The 26,709-nt window shown below is 37.1% G+C and overlaps 1 protein-coding gene across 1 annotated transcript in view; it reads right to left on the bottom strand.

Annotated features, from left to right (window-relative positions):
- Window positions 1–943: 943 nt before the first annotated feature.
- Window positions 944–26,709, bottom strand: part of LOC114398642 — a 66,448-nt gene continuing 40,682 nt past the window's right edge. Inside the window, exon 4 of the mRNA XM_028360820.1 lies at window positions 944–1,164. Coding sequence (XP_028216621.1) covers window positions 944–1,164 — 221 coding nt within the window. The remainder of the gene's footprint in view (window positions 1,165–26,709) is intronic.

Genomic DNA, 26,709 nt, shown 5'->3' with positions numbered 1-26,709 from the left:
GTTCCTGCACTAGAGTTTCCAGCACAACTGTGATGCGGTCTAGGACATCACGGTTCTGATCCCTACCACGTCTTGCCATACCTAACCTGTAGGGAAGCTATTAGTATCCAAGAAATTCTACTGAGAGAGTGTACCGCACAGGCTATGACAGTTACAACAATATCCTTCTCTCTATACATATATATATATACACACAACAATTCTACTGAATCAATAACACATTCCTGCTCAAGACAAGAAAGTAGAAATACACACAATTTGTGACTTAACGTCACTCCTCGAAACCTACTTCCAAGTTTCGGAGATACACAGTAAGACCATGAACAGGTTTACTAGAATCAAACTTTTGCTCTGATACCACCAATTGTGGTGTCTCTAAATAATGACTGGTTTAATAGTAATGATTTAAATAGCAAAAACCATGGGAAATTTTTTTTTCTTTTTCTTTTTCATTTCTCTCTCTTTTTCACAGTAATTAAGTTCAGAAGGAAAATTATCACTATAGAGTCCTGAATGGCCTGTTCACAACTCTATTCAGAGTCATTTCTTTCTGATCACTCATAACCTCTAAACTATTTTGCTCTTTCAAAAAGAAAAGTATGCCAGCCATTACTTTAGGTCGTCACGTAAAAATAATAAAATAAAATGTGGTCGGTGAACTCTCTTTCAAATAAAGTTTGTTAACACTTTCTTTTCAAATAACAAGATTAAACATAATTACATTCGTCATCTAAAACTGTCCAAAATATGGGAGTTTGCAAAATACATAGTGACATCCAGAGCAAAGGTATCCACTGCGGTGGCTTCAGCCACATATATACAATCATCAAAATTCCTATACAATAGGTCTACCCGTCCAAAAATCAAAAGAGTAAACCTAATAGTCTGTACTAGATACACCCACCCCCCAAAAGTATATAAACCTAGTCTAAGGAGCCGTCTGCTATGATGAAGAGTCTCCACTAGTCACTATCCCTCTAGGGCCGCTCTCCTCCGTAGAGTCTGCCTTAGATGCTGACATGACGTCCTCTGGAGAATCCACATCAGGTAGTGGGTCCTCATCACCCTCTGGAAAGTCAAGAGCATCCACAACAGGCTCGGGAGGTAACTCCTCTGGGTCCTCCTCAGGGTCTTCTTCAGATGACAACACCTCTATCACTTGGACTGGCTCCACTAGTCGATATGGATTAGGTGTAGGTAGTATCCACTCCACAGTTCGCTGAAGCGTGCGTGCGGGTTCCTCTGGATGTACCAATGAAGTAGTTGTGAGTCGAATCGTGCCACAGAATCGGCACCTCACATTGCCTTCGAGGGTCTCCCAAACTCCCTCTAGGCACTCCATCTCCACTCGGTCATGGATTAATTGCGCTGCCATCGCGATCTACAAGAAATAAAAGAAAGGGGGTAGACTCTTTCACGAGAAATCTAACTACGGGTAACAACATAATGCGTCCCATAACCGCTACATGTAGTTAAAAGGTATGCCTCAAGGGTTTCTCTGGTAATCGATTACACAGCATTGGTAATCGATTACCAGAGGCCAAACTCGAGTTACAACGCTTCAGAACATGGAAACCTGCAATATACACAGTGTAATCAATTACACATAACTGGTAATTGATTACCAGTGGCCTGTTACTCTGTGTAATCGATTACACAACATTGGTAATCGATTACCAGAAGCCACCTCAACATCCTATCTCCATTTCTAAGCCTGGTAATCGATTACACCCCTTGGTAACCAATTACCAGAGGCCATCTCAACTTCCTGTCTCCATTTTTAAGCCTTGTAATCGATTACACACCGCTAGTAATCGATTACCAGAGGCCATCTTAACTTCCTGTCTTCATTTCTAAGCCTTGTAATCGATTACACACCCTTAGTAATCGATTACCAGAGGCCATATTCGAGATATCATTCAAGATCCATAGTTGGCCTGCCACCACACAAGCCTCCTTGCTTTGTGGTCTTTGTTCTTTTATTGGTTGACTACCAGGAGCTCGCCTGTTTAGGTACGTCACAGGTTCTCACTGACTGACTATGTCCGGGTTGGGTCGGGATTGTTCAAGCTTGGTTTTGGGCAATAGCACCCCACCTGACATCCCCAAGGTCTCCTGACCCCCGTGACATATCTCCAGGTACCACTCTGTGGTCAACGAATAAAAGTAGGAAGACTGACTCTTCCACACTTTCTCACTTCAAGCTTGTAGGATTATAGGGTACCCATCATATGTGGTACTAGGTGATGATCGAGCGATGGTGCAAATCAACTCTCCCACATTCACAAATCAAACATGAAACCACCATCCCCAGTTGCCCACCTTCAACTGAGCTCACGTACCCCCACGTAGCCCTTATCCTCGTTCCTCTCAGCACCGGGTCCCCATCAACCCCTCCAAGCTTCCACAACATCCAAGCAATTCAATATCCAAACATCATGAACTATCCTAAACCAAGAAAACAAGGCAGAGGCAAAAAACTCTTCCCAAAACACATCCCAACACCACAGCTTTCCCTACTTAAATACCCTAGTAACATTCTCTTTGTTCCAATTTGTTAACCGTTGGATCGACTCGAAAATTTTACTGGAGGTCTCTAGTACATAAGTCTACATGTTGACCGTTGGGATCTGCTAAAAACGTCCAGAACCCAATATGTACTACCTTTCCCATAACCAGCAATGCATAAGCATTTTCTGCACAAGCACAAAATTCTGCTGCACATTTCAACATCAATTTTCTGCATAATAGTGCAGATTTTCGAAATCCGTCTTGCCTTCATCCAATTTTTCTCAAATTGGATCCTACAAGTCCTAAATCATGTATAAATCATATCTAAACCAAAGACAAGCTTCAAAACAAAGCAATTCAAAATCTAGGTGTCTAAAACCCCTTAATTTAGTGGATTTTCAAGGTTTGAAAAAGTGAAAATGAGAATGGGGTAATTTTGGAGCAAAATCTCATCTCAAACAAGTCTATAACATTAATCTAAACTTGCTCAAACTTGTTTTACGACGAAAACTCCACCGAATCAAAATTTGACCCCTCAACACCCAATTTACCCTAGAAATGGCTCTTGCTTTCACTTTGGTCACTCATTTTCCTCATTTGCTCAGCCCAAGCTTTCCCACAAGTCCTAAATGACATTTTAAACTAGGATTAACTCACTTTAGACTCCCATTTACACTAACCCCAAATTTAGCTTCTCTAACCCTCAAAATCTCACACTTTTCTACCTACAACATTGTCATTCTCACATTTAACCCTAAGTTAACTGTCCCCTTCATCTCTACCAGTTTTCCATCAGCAATTTCAGCACACAAACATTACAAAGCATCATCATAAAACCCTAAAATAGAATGGGTAATTTTGGCTCACATCAACATGACAAGTTTAGCATGCTTTCAACAAATTCCTTCACAAATAACTACCATAATGCATAAACTTAGTAGAACTACCCATCATATCTCCCAAAAACCCAATACCCACGAAAATCATGTGAGAAGAAGTCTACCCAAACCTGAAATTTGAAGTCCCACAACGTAGAGGTGCGCTTCACGACTCTAAATATGGCTTCCTTTTGCAATTTGGAGTAGAAATGGTGAGCAAAGTTTGGAGCTTTAATGGAGGCTTCAATGGTGGATGAGAAGGGGAGAAGAAAAGAAACGTGAGAATGAGGGAAAAACTTCTGAATTTTTTTTGGCTGAGTGAGGAGAGAGAACATGGCTTTTTGTAAGAAAGAATGATTTCCTTTTCCTATTATTTTATTTTCTAAAGCACTTGCCACTTGTCCCATTTTGAGTGGAACAAAAAGGGCCCACTTTTGCTCTTGATATGACTCATACTCAGCCACAAGAAGAGAAAAAATCTGACCTTTTGAAATGCTAAAATCCTGCCTCGGTTTGCGTGTCATTTCTCTGGTTCCAGTCCCTCGCCTTTCTCTGCACCTGTGGGGCCCGTTTTCGAAAGTAAGCAATATACATCAAAACGCTCAGAATGAAACCCCGAGCGTGGTTCAGAAGGTTGGTTTTGTTAAATTTTAAGTTGCACGCAAAACGATAATTTTTAGACTAATTAATTGAGAATTTATCTATAACATTCCATTTATGGATTTCTCTTCGTTAATTAGTCTAACCCGCGTATCTTTCCCCATTATACCTACTCCTACCAGGAGTGTATATATATATATATATATATATATATACACTGAATAATACTTATATATATAATTATTCTAAATGCATCGTTTACAAAATTCCGGGTGGAAATTTCCAAGATGTCACAACTATGATAAGATCATTTGTGAAACAAAAGTGTGAAGACATAAAATAGACATTCATTAACGTTCAAATAAAAAAGGTTGAAGCCATACAAGTAGAAGTTAAAGCCGATCATGGCAATAATAAAACAACAAAAGACCAAGCGACCTTACACAAAATAACCTAAAAATACAAACTTATGATTCCACATCCCCATCTTGACCACCAAGGTCCTCCTCATCCTCATCCTTATCTCCAACATCTCCGGCATGAAAATCCCTAGGAGGAGTTGTCAAATGCTCCAAAATCGGCTCCCCATCCTCCAGAATGTCATCAATAAGGACAAGTTATCCTCGGTATTGTTAGAGATAGGGGGAGCAACATGAAAAACAAGCTATGAAGAGTTTTGACTTTTACATGCCCAACTTCTTATTGAGGGAGTTTGTATTGATTGTTGCTTTGTAGTCTCAATCATCTATGTGAACATCATGCATCATCATATAGAAGTAGGAAGATAGTTTCTTAGGTAAGAAACATCTTCAGTGCATAACTCTCTGTTTAATCGATTACCTCCATTTGTAATTGATTACCCAAGTCTTTTGAGAAGCTTGCAGGGAGATCTTCATTTTGGTTTAATCGATTAACCTACATCTGTAATTGATTATATAATTCTTTTTGAGACCATGTCTGTTTTCTTGGGTCTCTAGTTTAATTGATTACAAGGATATTGTAATCGATTATATTGTTCTTGAATGCTTTCTAGGTTTGGGTAAGAACACTCTAATCGATTAAAATGAGAATCTAATTGATTAATCTCTCAAGATAATCGATTACTTTGTTAATTTAATCAATTACATGTAGTTATAATATTTTTCTCTATATATACCCACCTTGTGCTCTCACTTTCAAGCACTTAAAAAATACATTTTTGAATGAGCTTTTACAACTCAAGACTTCAGTTTTCATTTCTTGAAGCTTTCAAAGGAAAAAGTGAGTTGTAAACACATTGGAGATCAAGAGAGGTCCATTTAATCAAGTCTTTTGTTATTGCATTTGAATGTAAAGGTTGTATCTTTCCTTAACCCTGCTTCATATGGTTTTTACATATGTGTGCTGCATGTGCATGAGTTTTTACTACATGCTAGAATAGATGTTTCTAGTTTGAAGCTAAGGGTAGGTTTCTCATAGGGTTAGATTCACAAAGGACCCTAGGGTTGGGTGCCTAAGTTTCATTTTCTAGGTAGAATTTTAAATTTCTTGTGATTGCTTGTAAAACTCACATTGCATAGTGAAAATCTAATTCAGGTTGAATTAGACAATTGGAGTAGCTTCTTTAGAAATAGAGAATGAACCAATATAAATCTTGTTGTCTATCTTCTCTTAACTCTCATATCTCTCTATTGCATTATTTATCAATTTGTTGTGTTTAAAGTTTTTCAAATTAATATACTTTAACAAAATGATATTGTGTTCAGGTGATTGATTCAATATTGGTTTTACTAGAAAGTTTGTGATGTTGGATCGAGTGGCCTCAAAATAATTAAGAAAGGGGGTTGAATTAATTATTTCTAAACCTTTACTAATTAAAAATTACTCTTCTAAGGCTTTTACTAAATTGTTAAGAGAATGAGGAGTAGAAGAGAAACTTAACAGAAAGTAAAAGCGGAAATTAAATGCACAGCGGAAAGTAAAAAAGTAGGGAAGAAAGAAACAAACACACATGAGTTTTTATACTGGTTTGGCAACAACCCGTGCCTACATCCAGTCCCCAAGCGACCTGCGGTCCTTGAGATTTCTTTCAACCTTGTAAAAATCCTTTTACAAGGAAAGATCCACAAGGGATGTACCCTCCCTTGTTCTCTTTGAACCTAGTGGATGTACCCTCCACTAGAACTGATCCACAAGAGATGTACCCTCTCTTGTTCTCAGTCAAACCCAAGTAGATGTACCCTCTACTTGTACTACAAAGGATGTACCCTCCAATGTGTTAAGACAAAGATCTCAGGCTGTTACACCTTTGATACTTTGTGAATGGGGATACAAAAGAATTCTTAGGCGGTTAGTCCTTTGAACACTTTTTTATTAGGGAATGGGAAGAATCAAAAGAATTCTCAGACTGTGTCTTATTGAATTCTTTGACAAGGGAGAAGGGAGACACAAAAGAATTCAGGCGGTTAGTCCTTTGTTCTTTTGGAAAAGGGAGAAGAGAGACACAAAAAGAATTCAGGCGGTTAGTCCTTGGCGAATTCTTTTTCGCAAAAGGAGAAGATAATGAAAAGATGAATAACACAAGTTTTCAAGGTTTAGAAAACCAGAAAACTTCAGAAAGCTTTTGGTACAAAGAAGAAGAAGAAGTTCAAAGAGATTCAAAGCTTGTAAAGGATTGATCAAATGAATGTGAAAAGTATGTTGAAAAGCAAATCAAAGCCTTGCTTTTATAGACTCCTCATGTCTGGCCAAGAAGACCTTTTATTAGAGTTATAACTTTTAGAAAAAACTTAAAACCAATTTGAAAAAGTCAAAACCTTTTTGAAGAGTTACATCTTTTGATTTATTCAGAAACAAACACTGGTAATCGATTACCAAATTAGTGTAATCGATTACACAAAGCTTTTGTGTGAAAGGATGTGACTCTTCACATTTGAATTTGAATTTCAACGTTCAAAGGCACTGATAATCGATTACCAAAACATTGTAATCGATTACAGCTTTTTGAAAATAATTGGAACGTTGTAAATTTAATTTGAATTTTTTTTAAAACAATTTTGCTACTGGTAATCGATTACAACAATCTGGTAATCGATTACCAGAGAGTAATAACTCTTTGGTAAAAGGTTTTGCCAAAAACTCATGTGCTATTCAAAGTTTTGAAAAACTTTTTAATACTTATCTTGATTGAGTCTTCTCTTCATTCTTGAATCTTTATCTTGAATCTTGAGATCTTGAACCTTGAATCTTGATTCCTATCTCTAGACTTTCTTCTCGAGTCTTGAATTCTTCTTGATTCTTATCTTGAACTCTTGAATTGTTCTTGATTGATCTTTGATTTACTTGAGTTGTTCTTTGATTGATCTTTGAGTCACTTGAGTTGTTCTTTGATTGATCTTTGAGCTTTTTGTCATCACCTTTGTCATCATCTTTTGTTATCATCATTGTTATCATCAAAACACCTTTGAATCACCTTTGATTCACCATGAAGCTTTGCTTCTACATGTGATACGATCCTTGTGAAGCAAAAGTTTTTAAAACTCTATTTTTTCTTTCGATTTGATCTCAAAACCAATTCACCTCCCTCTTGGTTTGGTGGGTCCTATCTTCTTTTTCAATTGGTATCAAAGGTATGCTTGAAAGTTGCTCAAGATCACAGTTTCTCAAACATGGGCTCTAAACAAATCACTTTCAAAAAGAGTGTTTCTCTCAATCGACCGCCATTGTTTAAGGCAGCGCATTTTTTTGTTTTGGCAGAAGAGAATGGAAATCTTTATTCAATCAATTGATCCCGATATATGGAATACTATTGTTAAAGGACCATTTATACCGACTAAAGAAGTCAATGGTGAATTGGTTCCTAAAGAATGGGATGAGATGAAATATGATGAAACAAGAAAAGTGCAAGATGATAAAAAAACTATAATCATTTTAACTTCTGGTTTATCTTCTGATAAATTCTTTCATATTGTGTTAGTCGTCTTATACGACTAACTTTTGTATAGAAAACATTTTCAAAAACTTGTATAGTTCCCCAATTTATGGTTATTTTGTAGTGATTTTGTAAATGAATCTTGTTTTATTGTTAAAGCTGTCTCTAGAATAGTTCCATTGGATTTAATGATGAAATCTATGCAATTTCAGGTGAAAAAGAGGGTAAGTCATGAAGTGCTAAAAGTGACAGTTGAGCTTAGCTCATAAGTTGGGCTATGCGCGAGCGCAGTTTCAGCGCGCTTAGCGCGACAGAAGAATCTGGCAAAGCATCAATATCAAGGCCGAGCGTTAAGCGCAATAGTTGTCTTCAGCCAAGCTCAGCGCAGGACTGGCGCTAAGCTCAAATCCACTTACTCGCGCTAAGCGCAAGGGTGGCGCTAAGCGCAATGTTGCAGATTCAGAGCCTATTTAAAGCCTGTCTTGTGCAGAATTAGGGTACACCCTGAAGCAGATGATTGGCACAGAATTCCAGAGCACACCACAGTGCCTATTTCGAGAATGGATCTCTGGAGGCAGCAAGAGGAGCTGCTTTTGCAGAGATACCTAGGTTTTGTAATCTCATTATTGTTAGGGGTTTTTCTGTAATGGCTGGCTAAACACCCTTGTTGGGGATTTCTAAAGAACAGTTGATGAAAATACTTTAATATCTAATTGATTATGTTTCGTGTGTTCAATGCTTCTTTCAGAGTTTAAATTCTGTATGCTCTTGGTCTGATCAACCATTTCTGTGCCTGGTTAGGTGACTTTAGCATTGGGAAATGTATTATTGCCTTAGAACTTGAATGAAGCAGAATTGAAACTTAGTCTTAAATGAGGGATTTGTGGATTAAGTTTTGGTTTTAAATATGCTGTTACAATAATGCTGTTTGGTCTAAGTCTAGTCCAACAAGAGGGATCTGAGGACAAAGCTTAGGCTAAATTAGTTTAAACTTTCGTAAGCTATTTAAGCTAAGTCTAGTCCAACAAGAGGAATCTGAGGACGAAACTTAGTTTAAGTTAGTTAAACCTAGGAGGGCTATCTAAATTAAGCCTAGTCCAACAAGAGGGATCTGAGGACGAAGCATGGATTGATTCAGTCTAACTAGGGATCGAGGTTTAGTAATTTAGGCTACAACATAGAACACAAAAGCATGATTGATTAGAGAAACATCTTTATATACATCAGCTGGTTTGTTAGAAAGACCCAACATCTTTACCTACTACTGTCAATCAATCTTACTTGCATTTTTACTGTTTTTAGCCTAGACTTAGTTTAATTCTGTTCTAAATCATCAATTATCAATGTTTCTTTCAACAATGCCTTATTTCTGAATTTAACCCTGTCTAAGACTAGTTTCCTGTGTTCAATACTCGGATTCATCTGTTTTAATTTTAAATACTTGACGATCCAATGCGTTTTCCAGCAAACCGGATTTCCCTTGAACATATTTGCATAAAGAAAAAGTGGACCAAAAAGAAACTGCAGGGGAAATCCAACATACTGCAAGGTGTAAAAGTGCAAAGGAAATATGGAAAATGCTTGAAGTCACTCATGAAGGCACTGCTGATGTAAGAAAAGCAAGAAAGTACACTCTTGTGTCCAAACATGAAGCTTTCCGAATGAAGAATGGTGAAACCATTTCAGAACTTCAAACAAGATTCATCCATATAGTTAATCACTTGCTTGGTCTCGAAAAAATGTTTGAAGATGATGAGCTAAACATCAAGATCCTCAACTATCTTACAAGAACTTGGGAACCAAATATCACAATGATCAAGGAATCCAAGGACTTGGCATCTATGTCGATGGAAGCTCTCTTCAAAAAATTGCTTGCGTATGAACATGAGTTGATTGAAAAATCTAACGTAGAAGATACAAAAAAGAAAAGGAAAAGGATTGCTCTCAAAGCTAGTTCCTTAAAGTGAGATCACAAAGAAAGCTTTAGTGATGATGAAGATACAGAGAATTTAAATTTAATGGTCAAGAAGTTTGGCAAATTCCTAAAAAGGTCCAAAGACAAAAAATTCTCTAAACCTTCAAAGAAGGTGAAAAACAACAACACCTTTGAATGAAGGAAGCAAGGCCACATCAAGTCGGATTGTCCTATCTACCTTAGAAAACAACCTGCTAAAAAGAAAGGGGAAAAAGGATAGAAAACCAAAAAGGCCTACATAACTTGGGAAGACAATGTGTTAGCATCCTCTGACTATTATAGTGAAGAAGAAGTTGCAAATCTATGCTTAATGACGGATTCAAAGGATGACTCATCAACCATTGAAGAAACTGAGGTAAATTATAAATTTGAGGAAGTTTTGGAAGCCTTTAATGAAATGCATGAGGAAGCGCAAAAGCTTGTTGTTTCAAACAATAAGTTGAGAAGCGATCTAAAATGGCATATCACTAAACTGGCTTCAACACAAAGTGAGCTTGATAAATTGAGGCAAGAAAATGAGAAACTTGTTTCAAGTTATAAAGCCACTGGTTGTGTTTATGCTTCTACTTCTCTTAACATGGATGATTACAAATCTATGCAAAATGAGTTTGAAAAGTTTAAAAAGGATCACTATGAAGAACATATGAAGTTGCAAATTGAGCTTTCTTATCTTAAAGATCTTTTGAGAAAAATGAATAAAGGAAAAAAGTAATCATAGTCACTTACTCAGTATGCAAAAGCATATTACCGATAATACAGGTTTGGGGTATAACAAACAAACTGACTTTTCCAAGAAAACCAAGTTTGCATCCTCCAAAAAGGTGAAACCAAACAAAGTCTCCAAAAAGTAAAACACAGTGCATCCTAAACCTAATGCAATGATTTGTCATTATTGCATGAAAATAAGGCACACATCCTATAAATTCTATGTTAGGAGATTTGATGTTCCTAGAGGTAAATGTGTTTGGATTCCTAATGAATTATCTGTGGAAATGAACCCCATTGGACCCAACCTCAATTGAGTACCACCTCTCTCTAATTGATTTTGTCTTGTAGGTGCGCCTAAAAGCAAGAAATTGACTATGGTACTTGGATAGTGGCTAGTCTAGGCCCATGACCGGTGACAAGTCCAGGCTTACTAACCTTGTGTTAAAGGAATATGGATATGTCACTTTTGGAGACAACAATAAGGGAAGAATTATGTGATAAAAAAATATTGGAAATCAGCACAAGACTCAAATAAAAAATGTATTGCATGTTGATGAACTTAACCACAACCTTTTGAGCATAAGTCAACTATGTGACAAAGGCTTCAAAATTGAATTCAACAAGAATTGTTGTCTTATTTGTGAAACAAAAACTAGTGAGGTTTTTCACATAGGTAAAAGAATAGGTAATATTTATATGCTTAATATTCAACATGCATCATTTCATGAGCTTAGTTGTTTGGTAAGTAAGATTGATGATTCTTGGCTATGGCACCGTAGGGTTAAACATGTAAACATGCATAATCTCAATCATCTAGTTAAAAAGGACTTAGTAATAGGTTTTCCAAAACTCAGGTTTGAGAAAAATATATTGTGTAAAGCATGTTAAAAGCAATAACAAGTTAAAAATTCTTTTCAAAGTAAAAATGTCATTTATACTATAGAACCCCTTGAACTACTACTTCTCATGGATTTATTTGGACCATCAAGAACCATGAGTTTAGGTGGCAACTACAATGGCCTAGTAATTGTTGATGATTATTCTAAGTACACTTGAACTTTGTTCTTGAGAACCAAAAATGATGCCTTCGATTCTTTTCGCAAACTTTCCAAGGTTATTAAAAATGAGAAAGGCCTTAATATTGTTTCAATTAGAAGTGATCATGGAGGTGAATTTCAAAATGAGTGTTTTGAAAAGTTTTGTGAAGAAAATTGAACTCACTACAATTTTTCAGCTGCAAGAACACCTCAACAAAATGGTGTTATGGAGGGGAAAAGCAAATCTCTTGAAGAAGTAGCTAGAACTCTTCTAAATGAAACAAATCTATCAAATATTTTTGGGCTGATGTTGTGGGTACTATTTGTTACTCTTAATAGACTTCTAATAAGACCTATTTTAAAGAAAACTCCTTATGAGCTTTACAAAGGAAGGAAACCAAATATCTCTCACTTAAGGTTTTTTGGATGTAAATGTTTTGTTTTAAATAATGGAAAGGAATATCTAGGAAAATTTGATGCAAAAGCTAATGAGGCAATCTTTCTTGGTTATTCATTACAAAGCAAGACATATAAAGTGTTTAATAGGAGAACATTGTGTGTGGAAGAATCTGTACATGTTGTCTGTCATGAATCTAACTCTCTTGTTCAAGAAAATTGATGTGTCATTATTTTCTCCTATTTCTTAACCCTTTTTGTCACCATTTTAATTACTGATTAGTCTTAATTGTCAAATTAATTATGCAGTTTTATGATTTGGGCCTATTGGACTAATTTTGTGTTTTTAATTTAATTTCAGGAGAATTATAAGCAATTGGGCTTGAATCCGGAATTGGGCTTGGACTTGAAGAGAGCAGACAATTTTATTTTATCAAATCTTATTTTATCCAGATTTTATCTCATCTAGATATTATTTCATCCAATCTTATCTTATCTTATCTAGATTTTATTTCATCTAGATTTTATTTTATCAAATCTTATCTTATCTTGTCCAGATTTTATTTTATTTATAGGCTTAGACTTAAAACAAATTTGTAAGCTTTGGGGCTGAGAACCTATATAACAGCACCAAGGTTTTAGTTTTAGGAGTTTTACGTTTTGGAGAGGAGAATAATTTTAGGTTTTGCAATTTCGGTTTTTACTGTTCATGCATACTATTCACGTAGCAATAAAATTTGTTTTCTGCTTCAATCTGCAATTTCGTTTTCTATTGATTAATGGAAGGCTAAGTCTCCAACGTTGTTTTCTCTTGAGGATCAAGCACAACTCTCTTTGAGGTTTTATTATTACTATTGAATTTTGATCAGTTTTTCCTTTTCACCATTTACTCTGTATTTGTTGCTATTAATCCATGCATGCTTAATGCTTGATTAATTGTCTCTGTGCTTAATTTACGTTCATGATTAATTGGTGTATGTGTTGCTTAATCACATAATGACATTCTAATGTTAAATTTTGCTTAGTAATTTAATTTAGGGTTGGATTAAGTGGTTGAACTGATTAATGATAAATTCTCAAAACCTAGGATAAGAGACTTGCTTGTGAATCAAGGGGAAACAACATGTTTTAATTCTGTTATTTTCTAATTCAAAGTTGCTCGCTGTTTAAATTACAAAAACAAACAACCTCCCCAATTCGTTACTGTTTTATTACTATCTGTTATGAACGTTTGGTTGACCATTGCTCGTTGGGAGACGACCTAGGATCACTTCCTAGATATTGCATTTTTAATGTTTATTTGATTCGGGTACAACCTCGATAAAAAAATGCTTTGGAAGATAAAGATTCAAGTTTTTAGGATAAGCACACTGCACTTGAAGATGAATCCAAGGTTAAGGATCTTGAACAAAGCAAGGAAATCATTGCCACACCTCCTAAAGACCTCCCAAAAGAATGGAGAACTCAAAGAGATATTTCCTTGGATAACATCATAGGTTAAATATTTAAGGGAGTATCCATTTGCTCGACTTAGAATTTTATGCAATAACATGACTTTTGTTTTTCAAATTGAACCTAGAAACATAGATGAAGCATTGCATGATGAACATTGGTTCTTGGCTATGCATGATGAATTAAATCAGTTTAAAAGGAATGAAGTGTAGGATTTAGTCCCTAAACTTGTCTTTCACAAGCCAATCGGAACCAAATGGGTTTTTTAAAACAAGCTCGATGAATCAGGAATTATAGTTAGGAACAAGGCCAAATTGGTTGCTAAAGTATATAACTAAGTGGAAGGCATTGACTATGATGAGACCTATGCTCCGTTTGCAAGGTTGGAAGCTATTAGGTTGTTCCTTACTTTTGCTTGTATAATGAATTTCAAGTTATATCAAATGGATGTGAAAAGTGTTTTTCTCAATGATACATTGAAGAAGAGATATATGTGGAGCAGCCTCCAAGTTTTGTGGACTTTGAACATCCTAATCATTTTTACAAGTTTAAAGAGGCACTATATGGTTTAAAACAAGCACCAAAATATTGGTATGAAAGATTGAGGAATTTCTTAATTGGGCAATCTTTTATTAGAGGCCAAGTTGACAATGTTGGATCAAGTGGCCTCGGAATAATTAAGAAGGAGGGTTGAATTAATTATTAATGAACCTTTACTAATTAAAAAAAAAACTTATCCTTCTTAATGTTACTAGATTCAATTAGGCTTTTACTACAAAGTTAAGAAAGTAAAGAATGGAAAATAGAAACTTAACCAAAAGTAAAAGCGATAATTAAAGTGCACAGCGGAAATTAAAAGTGTAGGGAAGAAGAAGACAAACACAAGAATTTATACTGGTTCGGCAATAACCCGTGCCTACATCCAGTCCCCAAGCGACCTGCGGTCCTTGAGATTTCTTTTCAACCTTGTAAAAACCGTTACAAGCAAAGATCCATAAGGGATGTACCCTCCCATGTTCTCTTTGAACAACCAAGTGGATGTACCCTCCACTTGAATTGATCCACAAGAGATGTACCCTCTCTTGTTCTCAGTTACAACAACCCAAGTAGATGTACCCTCTACTTGTACCACAAAGGATGTACCCTTCAATGTGTTAAGACAAAGTTCTCAGGCGGTTAGTCCTTTGAAACTTTGTGAAGGGGAAGCAAAAGATATCTTAGGCGGTTAGTCCTTTGAAATCTTTTGTTTAAGGGAAAGGGAAGAATCAAAAGAATTATCAGACTGTGTCGTTTTGAATTCTTTGAAAAGGGAGAAGGGAGACACAAAAGAATTCAAGCGGTTAGTCCTTCGTTCTTTTGGAAAAGGGAGAAGGGAGACACAAAAAGAATTCATGCGATTAGTCCTTGGCGAATTCTTTTTGGCAAAGGGAGAAGAGAATGAAAAGATATAACACACTTTTGTTTTCTATGAAAGAATAAAGTTTGGAAACCAGAAAAATCATAAAGCTTTTGGCAAAGGAAGAAGAAGAAGAAGAAGTTCAAAAAGATGTTCAAAGAGATTCAAAGGTTGTAAAAGAATATATGAAAAGTTATTGAAATGCAAGTCAAGGTCTTGCTTTTATAGACTCTTCATGTCTGGTCAAGAAAAACCATTGGAAGAGTTATAACCTTGAGAAAAACCTGAAAACCATTGGAAAAGTTACATCTCTTGATTTTTATTCAAAACTTGTCACTGGTAATCGATTACCAAAACCATGTAATCGATTACACAAAGCATTTTGTGAAAAGATGTGACTCTTCACAATTGAATTTGAATTTGAACATTCAGATACACTGGTAATCGATTACCAATATATTGTAATCGATTACACCATTTAAAAATCAATTGGAACGTTGCAAATTCAGTTAAAAACTTTTGAAATCAAACTTTGCCACTGGTAATCGATTATAGGAAACTGGTAATCGATTACCAGAGAGTAAAAACTCTGGTAACTTAGAAAATTTTGAGAAAAACTCTTTTGAAAAACAAAATTGTGCTATATTTGTTTTTGAAAAATCTTTTCAATACTTCCCTTGTGAAGTCTTCTTGATTTCTTCTCTTGAATCTTGAATTCATCTTTTCTTGAATCTTGAAATCAAACTTCTCTTGAATCTTGAATCTTCTTGATTTCTTTTCATGAAACTTGAAATTAATTTTGATCTTGAACTTGTTGACTCAATCTTGAAATTATTCTCTTGAGCTTTTTGTCATCATCTTTGTCATCATCAAAACTACTTGAATCAACTTGATTCATCATCATGAAGCTTGCTTCTACAGACAAAACATTGTTTATCAAGAGATCAAACAATGAGTTGTTGCTTGTGCAAATTTATGTTGATGACATAGTTTTTGGGGCTACTAATGAAGCTTTGTGCAAGGAATTTTCTAGTTCTATGCAGGAAGAGTTTGAGATTTATATGATGAAAGAATTGATTGAGTTTCTTCCTTGTACTTCAAGTTACACAAATGAAGCATGGAACCTTCCTATGCCAAACAAAGTACTGTGCAGAACTGATTAAGAAATTTAACATGGAAAAGTGCAAAGAAGCATCGACACCAATGACACCAATGGCAATATCCACTTTCCTTTCTTTTTCATCATCTGTTTGAACTTTTTGGACATGAGAGCTACTTCATCATCTGTGGTTCCATCATAGTTGCTTGATCCATCAGATTTGGGCATCAAAACTTTGAGAGTTTTGGATATGCTCTTTTTTTCTTCACTTCAGAGGTTTACTTCTTCAGATTTAAGAGCAACAAAATTCTTCATTTGTAGATGATCTTTGTTTTTAAGGTGGACCTCATGAACTCTAAGAATGCCAAGTAGGCCATCCTAAACAAGATTCTTTAGGTCTTTTGCTTCTTGAATGGCTGTGGTCTTTGGCTCCCATACCTTGGGAAAGTTGTCCAACACCTTCAAATTTATCTAAGCCTTGGAATATGATTGTCCAAGAGCTTCCAGATTGTTTATAAGAACTTGAAGTCTTCAAAACATGTCATCCAAGACTCTCCTTCTTTAATGGCAAAGCTTTCATAGTTTTTGGCCAAAGTTGCAGCTTTTCTTAATCTGACACCTTTTGTGCTTTCATTGTTTATGCCTAATGAGTCCTATATTTCTTTTGTAGTTTTTAGTCTGCAAATCTTGTTACACTCATTTTTGGATAAGGCACATGTTAGAATGTATTTGGCTTATGTTAAGCTCCATATTAGCTAGATCAGCATTTGCCTATTCAGCTTCTAGTCTGGGAATAGGAATATCCCCATTTGTGATATGAGCCAAATTTTGTATTGAGTGGACTTGATGTACATCTCCATTTTGTCCTTCTAGTAGAGATAGTCCTTTCTAGTTAAGCCTAATGGCCTTGTGAGAGTTGATCCTTCAGCAATGAATTGGTCGTTGTTATATGCCATTTGGATTGTTTCCTCTAGACACTACTAGGTGTTCAACCCTTAGAGGCCGAACTCTAATACCAAACTGTAAAGACAAATATCACAAGAAGGGGGGTTGAATTGTGTTTTTAGAAATCTTTAAAACCTTTTTAAACAAAAACAAATATTTCGTCTGATAACACTTTGTAGAAAAAAATAGAGGATTTTTCTAAAAACTTACCAGACAATGTAAACACAATTTTAGAAAACACAAATTAAAAATAGATTCACACCCTTCGGTTAGTATAGAACTTTAAAGGTCAGACACAAGATGTTTTATACTGGTTTGTCTCTACCACTGAGACTAAATCTAGTTCTTGGCAAAAACACCATGTTCCACTAAATTCACACAAGTTACAAATATTGTTCACTGTCACGTCTGGCTCGTACACAGTCAAGCTCTACACCAAACTTGACAAAAACCCAATATTCTTTGTCCTACCAAGCCACTAATGGCTTTAAACAAATCAAAGGATTTGTTGATTGAGGTTGCTCACTGACTAAGCTATGAACATCTTACAAATGGTTATACAATCAACTTTTTAGTCTTTTCTCTCAATGTGTCCAAGGTGTTTTGAGAGCTTTTAAACTTTACAACAATAAACAAAAATATTTTTACAAAAATAATGAAAGGATAATAACGCGTAAGATTCATGTCTTGTTTTTCAAAGCTTCTGGTATTTATAGCCTTCATCTTCAAGTTTCCATTGTTGCTCAATGGTTGGATTCTTCACTTGATCTTCATCTGATGTAAGTTGTTGTTGCATTAAATGAACGTTCCTTCTTCATGCGTAGAGTCCACTCTCATGGGTTGGTGTGTCGAGTACTTCAGCAGAAAGTCATTTTACATTCATCAAAGTAGGTCTGCACAACATAGTGCTCATCTTTTGATGATGATCAACACTTTAAAATCTTGAATTTCATGTATTCTTCATAGGACTTTGTTAGATCCTAAGAGTTTGGCTATGCAAATAAAATCTTAGACATAGAGAAATAAATGATCTTCTTAAATGCTTCTCCTATAAGCCTTATCAGCTTATTGTTTAAGCTTGCTATTGTTTGGAACATCAGACGCACAATAACAGACTATGATCAGATGAAGCATTAGACGATGCTTTTACCATTTTTATTTATTTTCATCTTATCAAAATAATTAGGAGTCCTGATTCATCTCAAATTAATTTAACTTTTGACTTAATAGTTCTTATTCCCTTTGGCTTTTTCCCAGCTAAAGGAAAAACATCAGCTGGAGCATCTCGTGAATTAGGTGTTTGGTTTAGGGGAGGGGTAGGAATGAAGTTGTCAACCATTGGGGTGGTTCCAATGAGCGAGGCGGAAAACATTCATATTAACACCAACCTAAGCCATAACTCTTGCAAAAATATTGCAAGTTGTAAATCAACAAGTTGGAGCAAGGAATTGACAAACACTTAAAAGAAAAACAATTAACCCTCAGGATCCAAAACAAGATTTGGAGGTTTAAGAAGAGATACTAGAGGCCGAGCAGGGAGTCACCGAGTGAGTATCTTGAGGAATTCATGGTCTCAACGTTCTTCCTCGTTAATAAGCTCTTTCAGATACTTGTCATAGCGGTGAGGATATTGTTGCCAGTAGAAGTGGACAAGGGTTTCCTAGTCGAGTCCAAAAAGAAATACCTTTCAGTAATCAACCTTATTGCCACCTTAAAGTACCTGTTCTTGATGTTCTTGTAAGAAGTTAAAGTACGAAAGAGAGACACTTCAGGATCTAAACGAAGGACACTCAGCAAGCCTTATCTTGAAGGGAACAACAAAAATAATGAAGGAACAACCCCGATGTCGGGTTCACATAACTATACAAGCAAAGGGTCCAGAAAACTTGTATGGCTGACCACCCATTTAGATGAAGTTAGTGATGTAGCTCCATGTGGAGCTTGTAGGCCTTGGATCTTCTTCAACAATGGAGTCCGTTGCTTCTTGAAAATCAATGGCAGCGGAATGGAGATGGTAGAAAGATGACTGGAGACGCCACTTCAAGGAGAAGATGAGTCAAGAAGAAGCTCACCACCATAGGAAGCCATGGATAAGAGCTTGAAGGTAGGAGAAGATGAGTGGAGGGAGAGGGAGAGAAGGAGCAGCAAATTTTGTGCCTCAAATGAGGTTTGAACTTTGAAGTGTAATTCTCAAATGATAAAAGTTGAAAAAATGCACACACATGGCCGGACTATTTATAGCCTAAGTGTCATACAAAAATTGGGGGAAATTTTGAATTTCTATTCAAATTTTACTTGAATTTGAAATTGAATTTGTGGAGCCAAAATTTCACTAATTATGATTAGTGAATTTTAGCTATGGTTAAGCCTACTAATCCAAGACCAAGTCCAAGATTCTCCACTAAGTGTGCTTAGGTGTCATGAGACATGTAAAACATGAAGGACAAGCACAAAGTGTGACTATATGATGTGGCAATGGGGTGTAGCAAGCAAATGCTCACCTCCCTCTCTAAAATTTAATTGGATTGAGTTTCTCCCAATTCAATTAAATTTATTTTCCAACACACATATCAAATATTCACTCAATGCATATGAAATTACAAAACTACCCCTAATACAAAAACTAGTATAGGTGCCCTAAAATACAAGGGCTGAAAAATCCTACATTCCTAGGGTACCCTACCTACATTATGGAGCCCTTGTCTAAGCCTTTGGAGCTTGTACATAAGCTCCCTTTCATAGTAGGAGGGAATGTGCCTCTTCCTAAGGGCACTCTTAAGATCATTCCAATACTCTACCGGAGGATCCCCGTGCATCCTTCATTCCCTAACAAGGAAAGTCCACCAATAGAAGGCATACCCTTGAAAGCTAAGGGTAGCCAATGGAATTTTTCTCTCTTCGCTAATATGATGGCAAACAAAGAGTTGTTTAACCTTCATTTCCCAATCTAAGTAGGCCTCAACATTATCTTTTCTATGGAAATATGGGAGGCTAATGTTAACCTCTTGAGGCCTTCTATCCTTTTCTTTTCTTTAGGAATCATGTTTAGTATGTGAACTATGGCACCCTCTATAATAGTTGCTAAGTTCTTCACTTAAACTCTTGCAAGAGTCAATACTACTATAGGAGACATGTTTTTCTCTTTTCATTTCTTTCATTATATTTCTTCTTTCTTCCCCTCATATTTGTTCTCTCTCATCTTGATTTATTTCTACCCTCTCTTTTCCCTTTTCTTTTCTTTCTAGTTTTTCTTTCCATAACTTGAGGGAACTCAACTCATCTAAGATTCTAGATAGAGGATCCTTATGACTAGTACCCTCACCATTCACACTAGATGAATGATGACTCATGTTGGTTCCTAAGTTGTGGTTCTTTTCTTGTTGGGGGTTTGTAAAAGGTAAAAGCTAGGGTTAAAAAAGAACTCAAGATAAGTGTGATAAGCAAGAAGAAAGATTATGTAATTACAAGATAAACTAGGCATGACTAGTAAAGAAAATAAGCTATGAAAGTAAGCAAGAAATTAAAGTGCAAGAAATGTAAACTAGGTGAATCATAAGAGTGTTTGGATGACCATATTTAAGGTTCCCAACAAAACACTCACTATCCAAAGGGAAAAATTGCCTAAAATTATTACACACAAATGGAATTTTGGTATCCTATTGGAGGCTCCCAACACACTTCCAATGAAAGGCCTTTTTGTTACAAAACTTGAAAGCAATGAAGGTAAGTAAATTGCTAATTACAAAATTACAAAATGGTCCTCAATTTTGGTGGTTGTTCTCTCTTTTGTGATTCACTTAATTTGGAGTGCTTCTTAATCCAATAGCTCAAGAAACCTCTAGTTTTGGAACTTGTTTTCAAACTAATTTTCAATTGAAATTTTAGAACTATGATAGATTGGTATAAAATATGCATAAATTATAGAACAAATTTCAAGCCAAAAAAACAAGCACACTTCCCTTTCACTTTTTTTCATGGATACTAATTTTCCTGCCAACTTGTATGATTTTTCGTATTTTTTCCTTTTATCCAAATCACTTGGTTCTTTTTTTATAATTTTTTTCCAGATGTCTAGAAAATTTAGTAAAACTTTCAGCTCAAAATTCGCAGTGAAAAATGCCCAGTAGTTGTTACAAGTTTGTATGTTCAAGCTGCCAGCATCGGTGATTTCAACCTTGAAATCATGAGTAGTGTTTATGTTACTTAAGGCTTGGATAATCACAATTTGCGTTTGATTATGCTCAAATGTCTTAAGTAACAAAATTAAAGAGAGCTTAAGATTTATTTTGATTCACAAATCCAGTCACAACTCAGCACCACAACTCAATTTCTTCATAGGCATTTGATGGAAATAACACGTGCTTAGTTCAAAATGGATCTTCTAGGATGGAATTCACGCACCAGGAGCAATAACCCAGACGAGTTTTTAATTTCCTTTGAATCTCAGTCTACAGAACTTGAATTTGAGTGATTCCAAAACGAGAAGAAAGATGACACTCTGAACTACAATTTAGGGTCAAGAAACACTAAAAATAGACTTGTAGAACGTGCATAATGAACCTAAGAAAATTCGGACTGAAGGCACAAACTAAAGAATGCCAAAAGTGCAGATACAAACAGAAACATGGAAGATAGAAAATCAAAGAGGCGCCACAAGAATTGGGTGAATTCCTGATAAGATCAGTTGGTTCAAAGGAGAAACCCTAGCAGACACACAGCTCACACTTTTGGCAAAACAACAACTGTTCTCTTCATTCAGTTCCAAAAGCTTTTATACAAATTAGTTCTCAACAAAATAAGGGAAATGTAAAATAAGAGAAATGTAAAATCCCAAAGTATGAAATTGGGCTTTCATTCCAAGCATTCAACACATAGGACTAACAACTCTCCCTTGTGGGCCTCCAAGTGTTGGGCCTCTCCCTACATTTGAACTACCTTCAGAATAGTCACCATATGTTCCATAACTTTTAGGGCCTTTTTAGCTCTTGCTCTTGTCATGGGTCCTCCTATGTCTTGTATTAGGTGTCATACCCTAATTTCATCCGGGGACTATTGCTTGATGGCATGCAACCTTTAATTGACCGCTTCAAAGTACTTGGCACCCTTTGTTGCACAATATGTGAAGTCCCGAGACGTGTCAGAAATCAAAAGGAAGCGTTGTTACGCAATCCGTGAAATTCCGTAACGTGACGGAAATCAAAAGGAAGTATTGTTACGTGATCCATGAGTTTCCGTAACTTTTTCGAAAGCTAAAAAAGAGTAATTACATGATCCGTAAGGTTCCGTAACCTTACAGAAAGAAAATAAGTATCATTACGAAATTCGTAAAGTTTCGTAACGTTACGGAAAAAGAATCACCAAAAAATGTAAAAGGGGGTGTATTTAGTAAAAAAGGGGGTGCAAATAGCAACCAGGCCCACTTGGGCCTTCCAGATTCTTCCTCCAGAAGGCGGTTGCTTCTAGAGGAAGTAACCTGGCTTGCCTGGGCGAGCTGGGTGGCAAGCTCCTCCCCTATTTTGCTATAAAATAGGGGGAGGAGTGTAGAAGAAAAGGTTTCAGCCTTCTTGGCACTTCGTATTCACTTGAAATTGCTGAGGAAAATTGTTTCTATGAAGAAAATCCAAGCCGAGGCGCTTCCGTAACGTTTCCGTGGGTAATTACGCGAAGATTTTCAATCGTTCTTCGTCATTCATCGTTCGTTGTTCATTGTTCTTCGATCTTCAACCGGTAAGTATCCCAAATCGAGCTTTTCAATTCATTCTATGTACCCCTGGTGGTCCCCATTTGTTTTGTGTACTTTTATTCTCGTTTCATTTACTTTCCCTACCCCCTTTTGACATGCTTAAATCATTTATTTAAGCCATTTCTCGCTTAATCAAAAAATAAAATAAATTTCCACCGATCATTTGATTTGTAATATCCGTTAATTTCTGTTAAAATAAAATCTGACCGTTCGGTCGTGCCGTAACCACGTTGGAAATTAAAAAAGAGGTAAAATAATAATATAATAATAAAAAATACCTTTTAGTAAAATAAAGCGGAAAAATCAATCGGACGTTTCTCTTTGGGATTTATCTTTCTTAATTGAATTGACTAATAACTAAAGTGAAACTAAGGCTAAAATCAACCCGCAAAGTCAAGCTCGTCCACAAAAAATCACTAAAAAGATTTGAAAGTTCAATATCTCAGTTTTTTTCTTACCAAGTAAATGGATCATTTTTAAGGTCCAACACCTTAAAATGATCACCTTCCAAGTAAAAAGAATCGCTTGATTCACCCTTAAAAAGAACGACGTAGGTCTGATTTCCTCTTCGATGGAGGGTACATAGGAGCAAGAGTCCCACTTTTGTCGACCTCGAAAATAAAAAGAAATAAAAGTTAAGGTAACACAATTTCCACAATTCTAAAAATAAGGCTGTTGTCCTTTGAGACAAACGTGAGAGGTGCTAATACCTTCCTCAAACGTAAATACAACTCCCGAACTTAGAATATCCTTTATGACCGGTTTCCTTCAGTTTTTCCGACATTTTCCACAAAAAAACGTTGGTGGCGACTCCGCGCATTTTTCTCCTTTGGAAAATGCACCCGTGAGCCTCGCCTCGCTCGCCCGCAAAAGGGCATGTTGCGACAGTTGGCGATTCGACTGGGGACTATTTTTTGTGAGTTAGGCCTATTTTAAGGAATTGTGGAATTGTGAAACTTTGTGTGTGCATTTGTTGAACTGTGTAAAATGTAATAACTGCTATCTTTTCCACATTTTTACACTGCATTCTAAGCACCCACGGGTTTGAGTAAAAAAAAAAGGGGCCCTATACCCGGGTTCATGGGAATCTAAGGAGTGGAGGTGAATCTATGATCATGCTAGGTCTTCGACTTGCTTGATAATAGTGAAACCTTGTCTAGAGCTTTCTCTCTTTATAATATGTTGTCGCTGGTATTCCATACTGCCACAATATTATTATCTTGAGTGATGATACCTCTAGAAAACAGCCATGTGAGTTATGAATCGTTGGGAGTAGTTATTAGAGACCCCTAGATATTATCCTATAGATTCCCAAATAAGGGCATAGAGCAAACACGCTCTGTGCCATTTGTTCTCATGCATTTCTTTGCGAATAGCACATAAAATATAGTTTTGCTAGTGATGTTTTGTTTCTCTAGAGTAATACGTCACTTTTTAATACATACGTTGAGGCGCCATAATGCCTAGAACGTAGTATTAAAAAGATGGATCTTTTTTGGTCTCGTATATGTAAATTACCCCTTGTTTAGTTTTCTTTCCGTTTTCATGCATGCGCATTGCATCATTCATATCAGAGTCTTGATCCACCCTTTTTTTAGGTAAATGATGGGGAAAAATCAAAACAGAAAAAGATTTTATCAAGTCAAGATTAAGGCTCTAGATGTCACCAGCCTTAAGGAGTTGGGACGATTGATGGGACCTCTCCAAAGGCAAGCCTTCCGCAAAGTGTACCGAAAGATTTTAGATTTGACCGCAGCGAAGGTATTTGCGGAAGCTGTTGTATCCCTCGCCCAATACTATGACTAGCCATTGAGATGCTTCACATTTGGGGACTTCCAAATGGTACTGACTGTTGAAGAATTTGAGGAGATATTAGGATGCCCTCTTGGGGGAAGAAAACCGTATCTTTTCTCCGGGTTTCTTCCTTCCTTGAGCAAGATTGCAGCTGTGGTCGGAGATTCGGCGAGAGAGTTGGATCGTATGAAGCAAACTCGAAACGGCATTGTGGGCCTACCGCGGAAATACTTGGAAGGCAAGGCAAGGGATATGGCAAGTCAAGAAAAAGTGGGTCCTATTTGCGGATATACTAGCTTTGCTGATCTTTGGGGTTGTCCTCTTTCCGAACGTGGACGGTTTGGTGGACCTAACCGCAATTGATGCTTTCCTTGCATATCACCATAGCAAGGAGAGCCCAGTGGTGGCTATCTTGGCAGACTTATTTGATACATTTGACCGAAGGTGCGAGAAGAACAGCGCACGGATCGTCTACTGTTTACCCGCTCTTTGTGTATGGTTGATTTCGCACCTATTCCAACAAGACACAAGACACCCGTGTCCGCTTCAAAGTTATCGCTCGTGCGTCGAAAAGAGAAGAGTCGATTGGGACCAACACTTGGCTGGGATAGGAGGCAGCACAATCAATTGGTTTCCTTGATGGAGGGAAGGAAAGGAGGGAGTTCTTTTCTCATGTGGGGACTACCCTAACGTTCCGTTAATAGGGACGAGGGGTTGTATTAATTATAATCCCGCACTTGCCATAAGACAGCTAGGGTACCCCATGAGGGGAGCGCTAACGGAAGAAATCCTCTCGCCTTTCCTTGTGAGAGATTTCGGCGCACAAAGTCTCAAGGTTGTACAAAGAGTCCACAAGGCGTGGAGAAGTCCGTTGAGGAAAGATGAAGAACTTTGGGGCATCTGTAATGGCATCATCGGTGGTTATCATGAATGGCTAAGGGTTCATACGCGAGGGTTAGATTGGCTCTCCAAGTTGAAAGTTATCAATGAGGAGAACGTCGAAGCTCCGGAAGAGGATGAAGAAGTCCAAGCTCTAAAATTAGAGCTAGGGAAGGCAAGACTCGCCAAATAAAAATTCAAGTCAGCCGCTACAAACATCCGGAAAGAGTGCACCGAGTTATGAGAGGAAAACGCAGCTACTGCAAGAGCCCTTGAACAAGAAACCAAAAGGGCCCGCAAGGAGGAACATGGCCGAGATAAATTCCGAGGAGCTTTGTGGGCCAGCAATAATGAGCTCAAGCTCTGGAGAGAGGAAAGGGACCAGTCACGGGTGCATGGCATGATCTTAAAGGAAGAGTTAGCTGCTTGCTCTAGATCCGAGAGGAGTTTGGCTCAACACTTGGAAGCCACGGAGCAAAGCATGCTAGCTATCATAGGGCAATACAAGGAAGAGTTAAACCATTCGTTGACCCACGAACAAAAACTAGTAGAGGACTTCGCACAAGCGTACGCCGAGAAGGAAGCAAGAGGGAGGGTGATTGATGCATTGCATCAAGAAGCGACCATGTGGATGGATAGGTTTGCCTTGACCTTAAATGGAAGTCAAGACCTCCTGCGACTACTAGCCAAAGCAAAGGCCATCGCTGAAGTGTGTTCAGCCCCTGAGGAAATTCACAGGCTAATCAATTATTGTCAACACATGATAGATTTGATGGCCCATATAATTAGAAACCGTTAGGTTCTATTGTAACACTTTTGTATGATCTTGGCAAGATAAAAGCTTTGTTCTTTTTTATAAAACGACAAGTTCTGAAACTCATCACGTTATCTAAAAAAGGCCTTGAGGTGGATTCAAGTGCTCTGATCATTCATTAGCATATTCATGTTTTGGTGGCATACTCACCATTGTTTGTTTCTTTAGGGAACTCACCATAACTAAGAAAGCGCAATGGCACCCCTATAACACTCAATCCAGAAAAATGGATAATGAAGAGGGAGTGCAAGAACAGATGAAGGCTGACCTATCGGCCTTAAAGGATCAAATGGCTTCTATCACAGAGGCCATGCTAAAGCTTCAGAAAACTATAGAAGATAATGCCACGGCGGCCGACCCCAATATAACTAGGGAAGCGGAACCGGTGCTACAACCCGCAATAAACTTGGGCCGAGATAGAAACACGACGGTCATCGGTCGGAGGAATAGTCCTCAAGCCTACCCTTATGGTTTGCCTCCAGACTTCGCCCCCCGTACCGCTCCAGACGATCTGAGCCAAGCCCTTACCTTCGAGGGGCAACTCCCTCCTTATGCCGACTATCCTCTGCAAG

Source organism: Glycine soja, chromosome 19 (genome assembly GCF_004193775.1).
Source record: "Glycine soja cultivar W05 chromosome 19, ASM419377v2, whole genome shotgun sequence".
NCBI lineage: Eukaryota > Viridiplantae > Streptophyta > Magnoliopsida > Fabales > Fabaceae > Glycine > Glycine soja.
The sequence above is the reverse complement of the archived record's forward strand: the minus strand, read 5'-3'. Positions and strand labels throughout refer to the sequence as shown.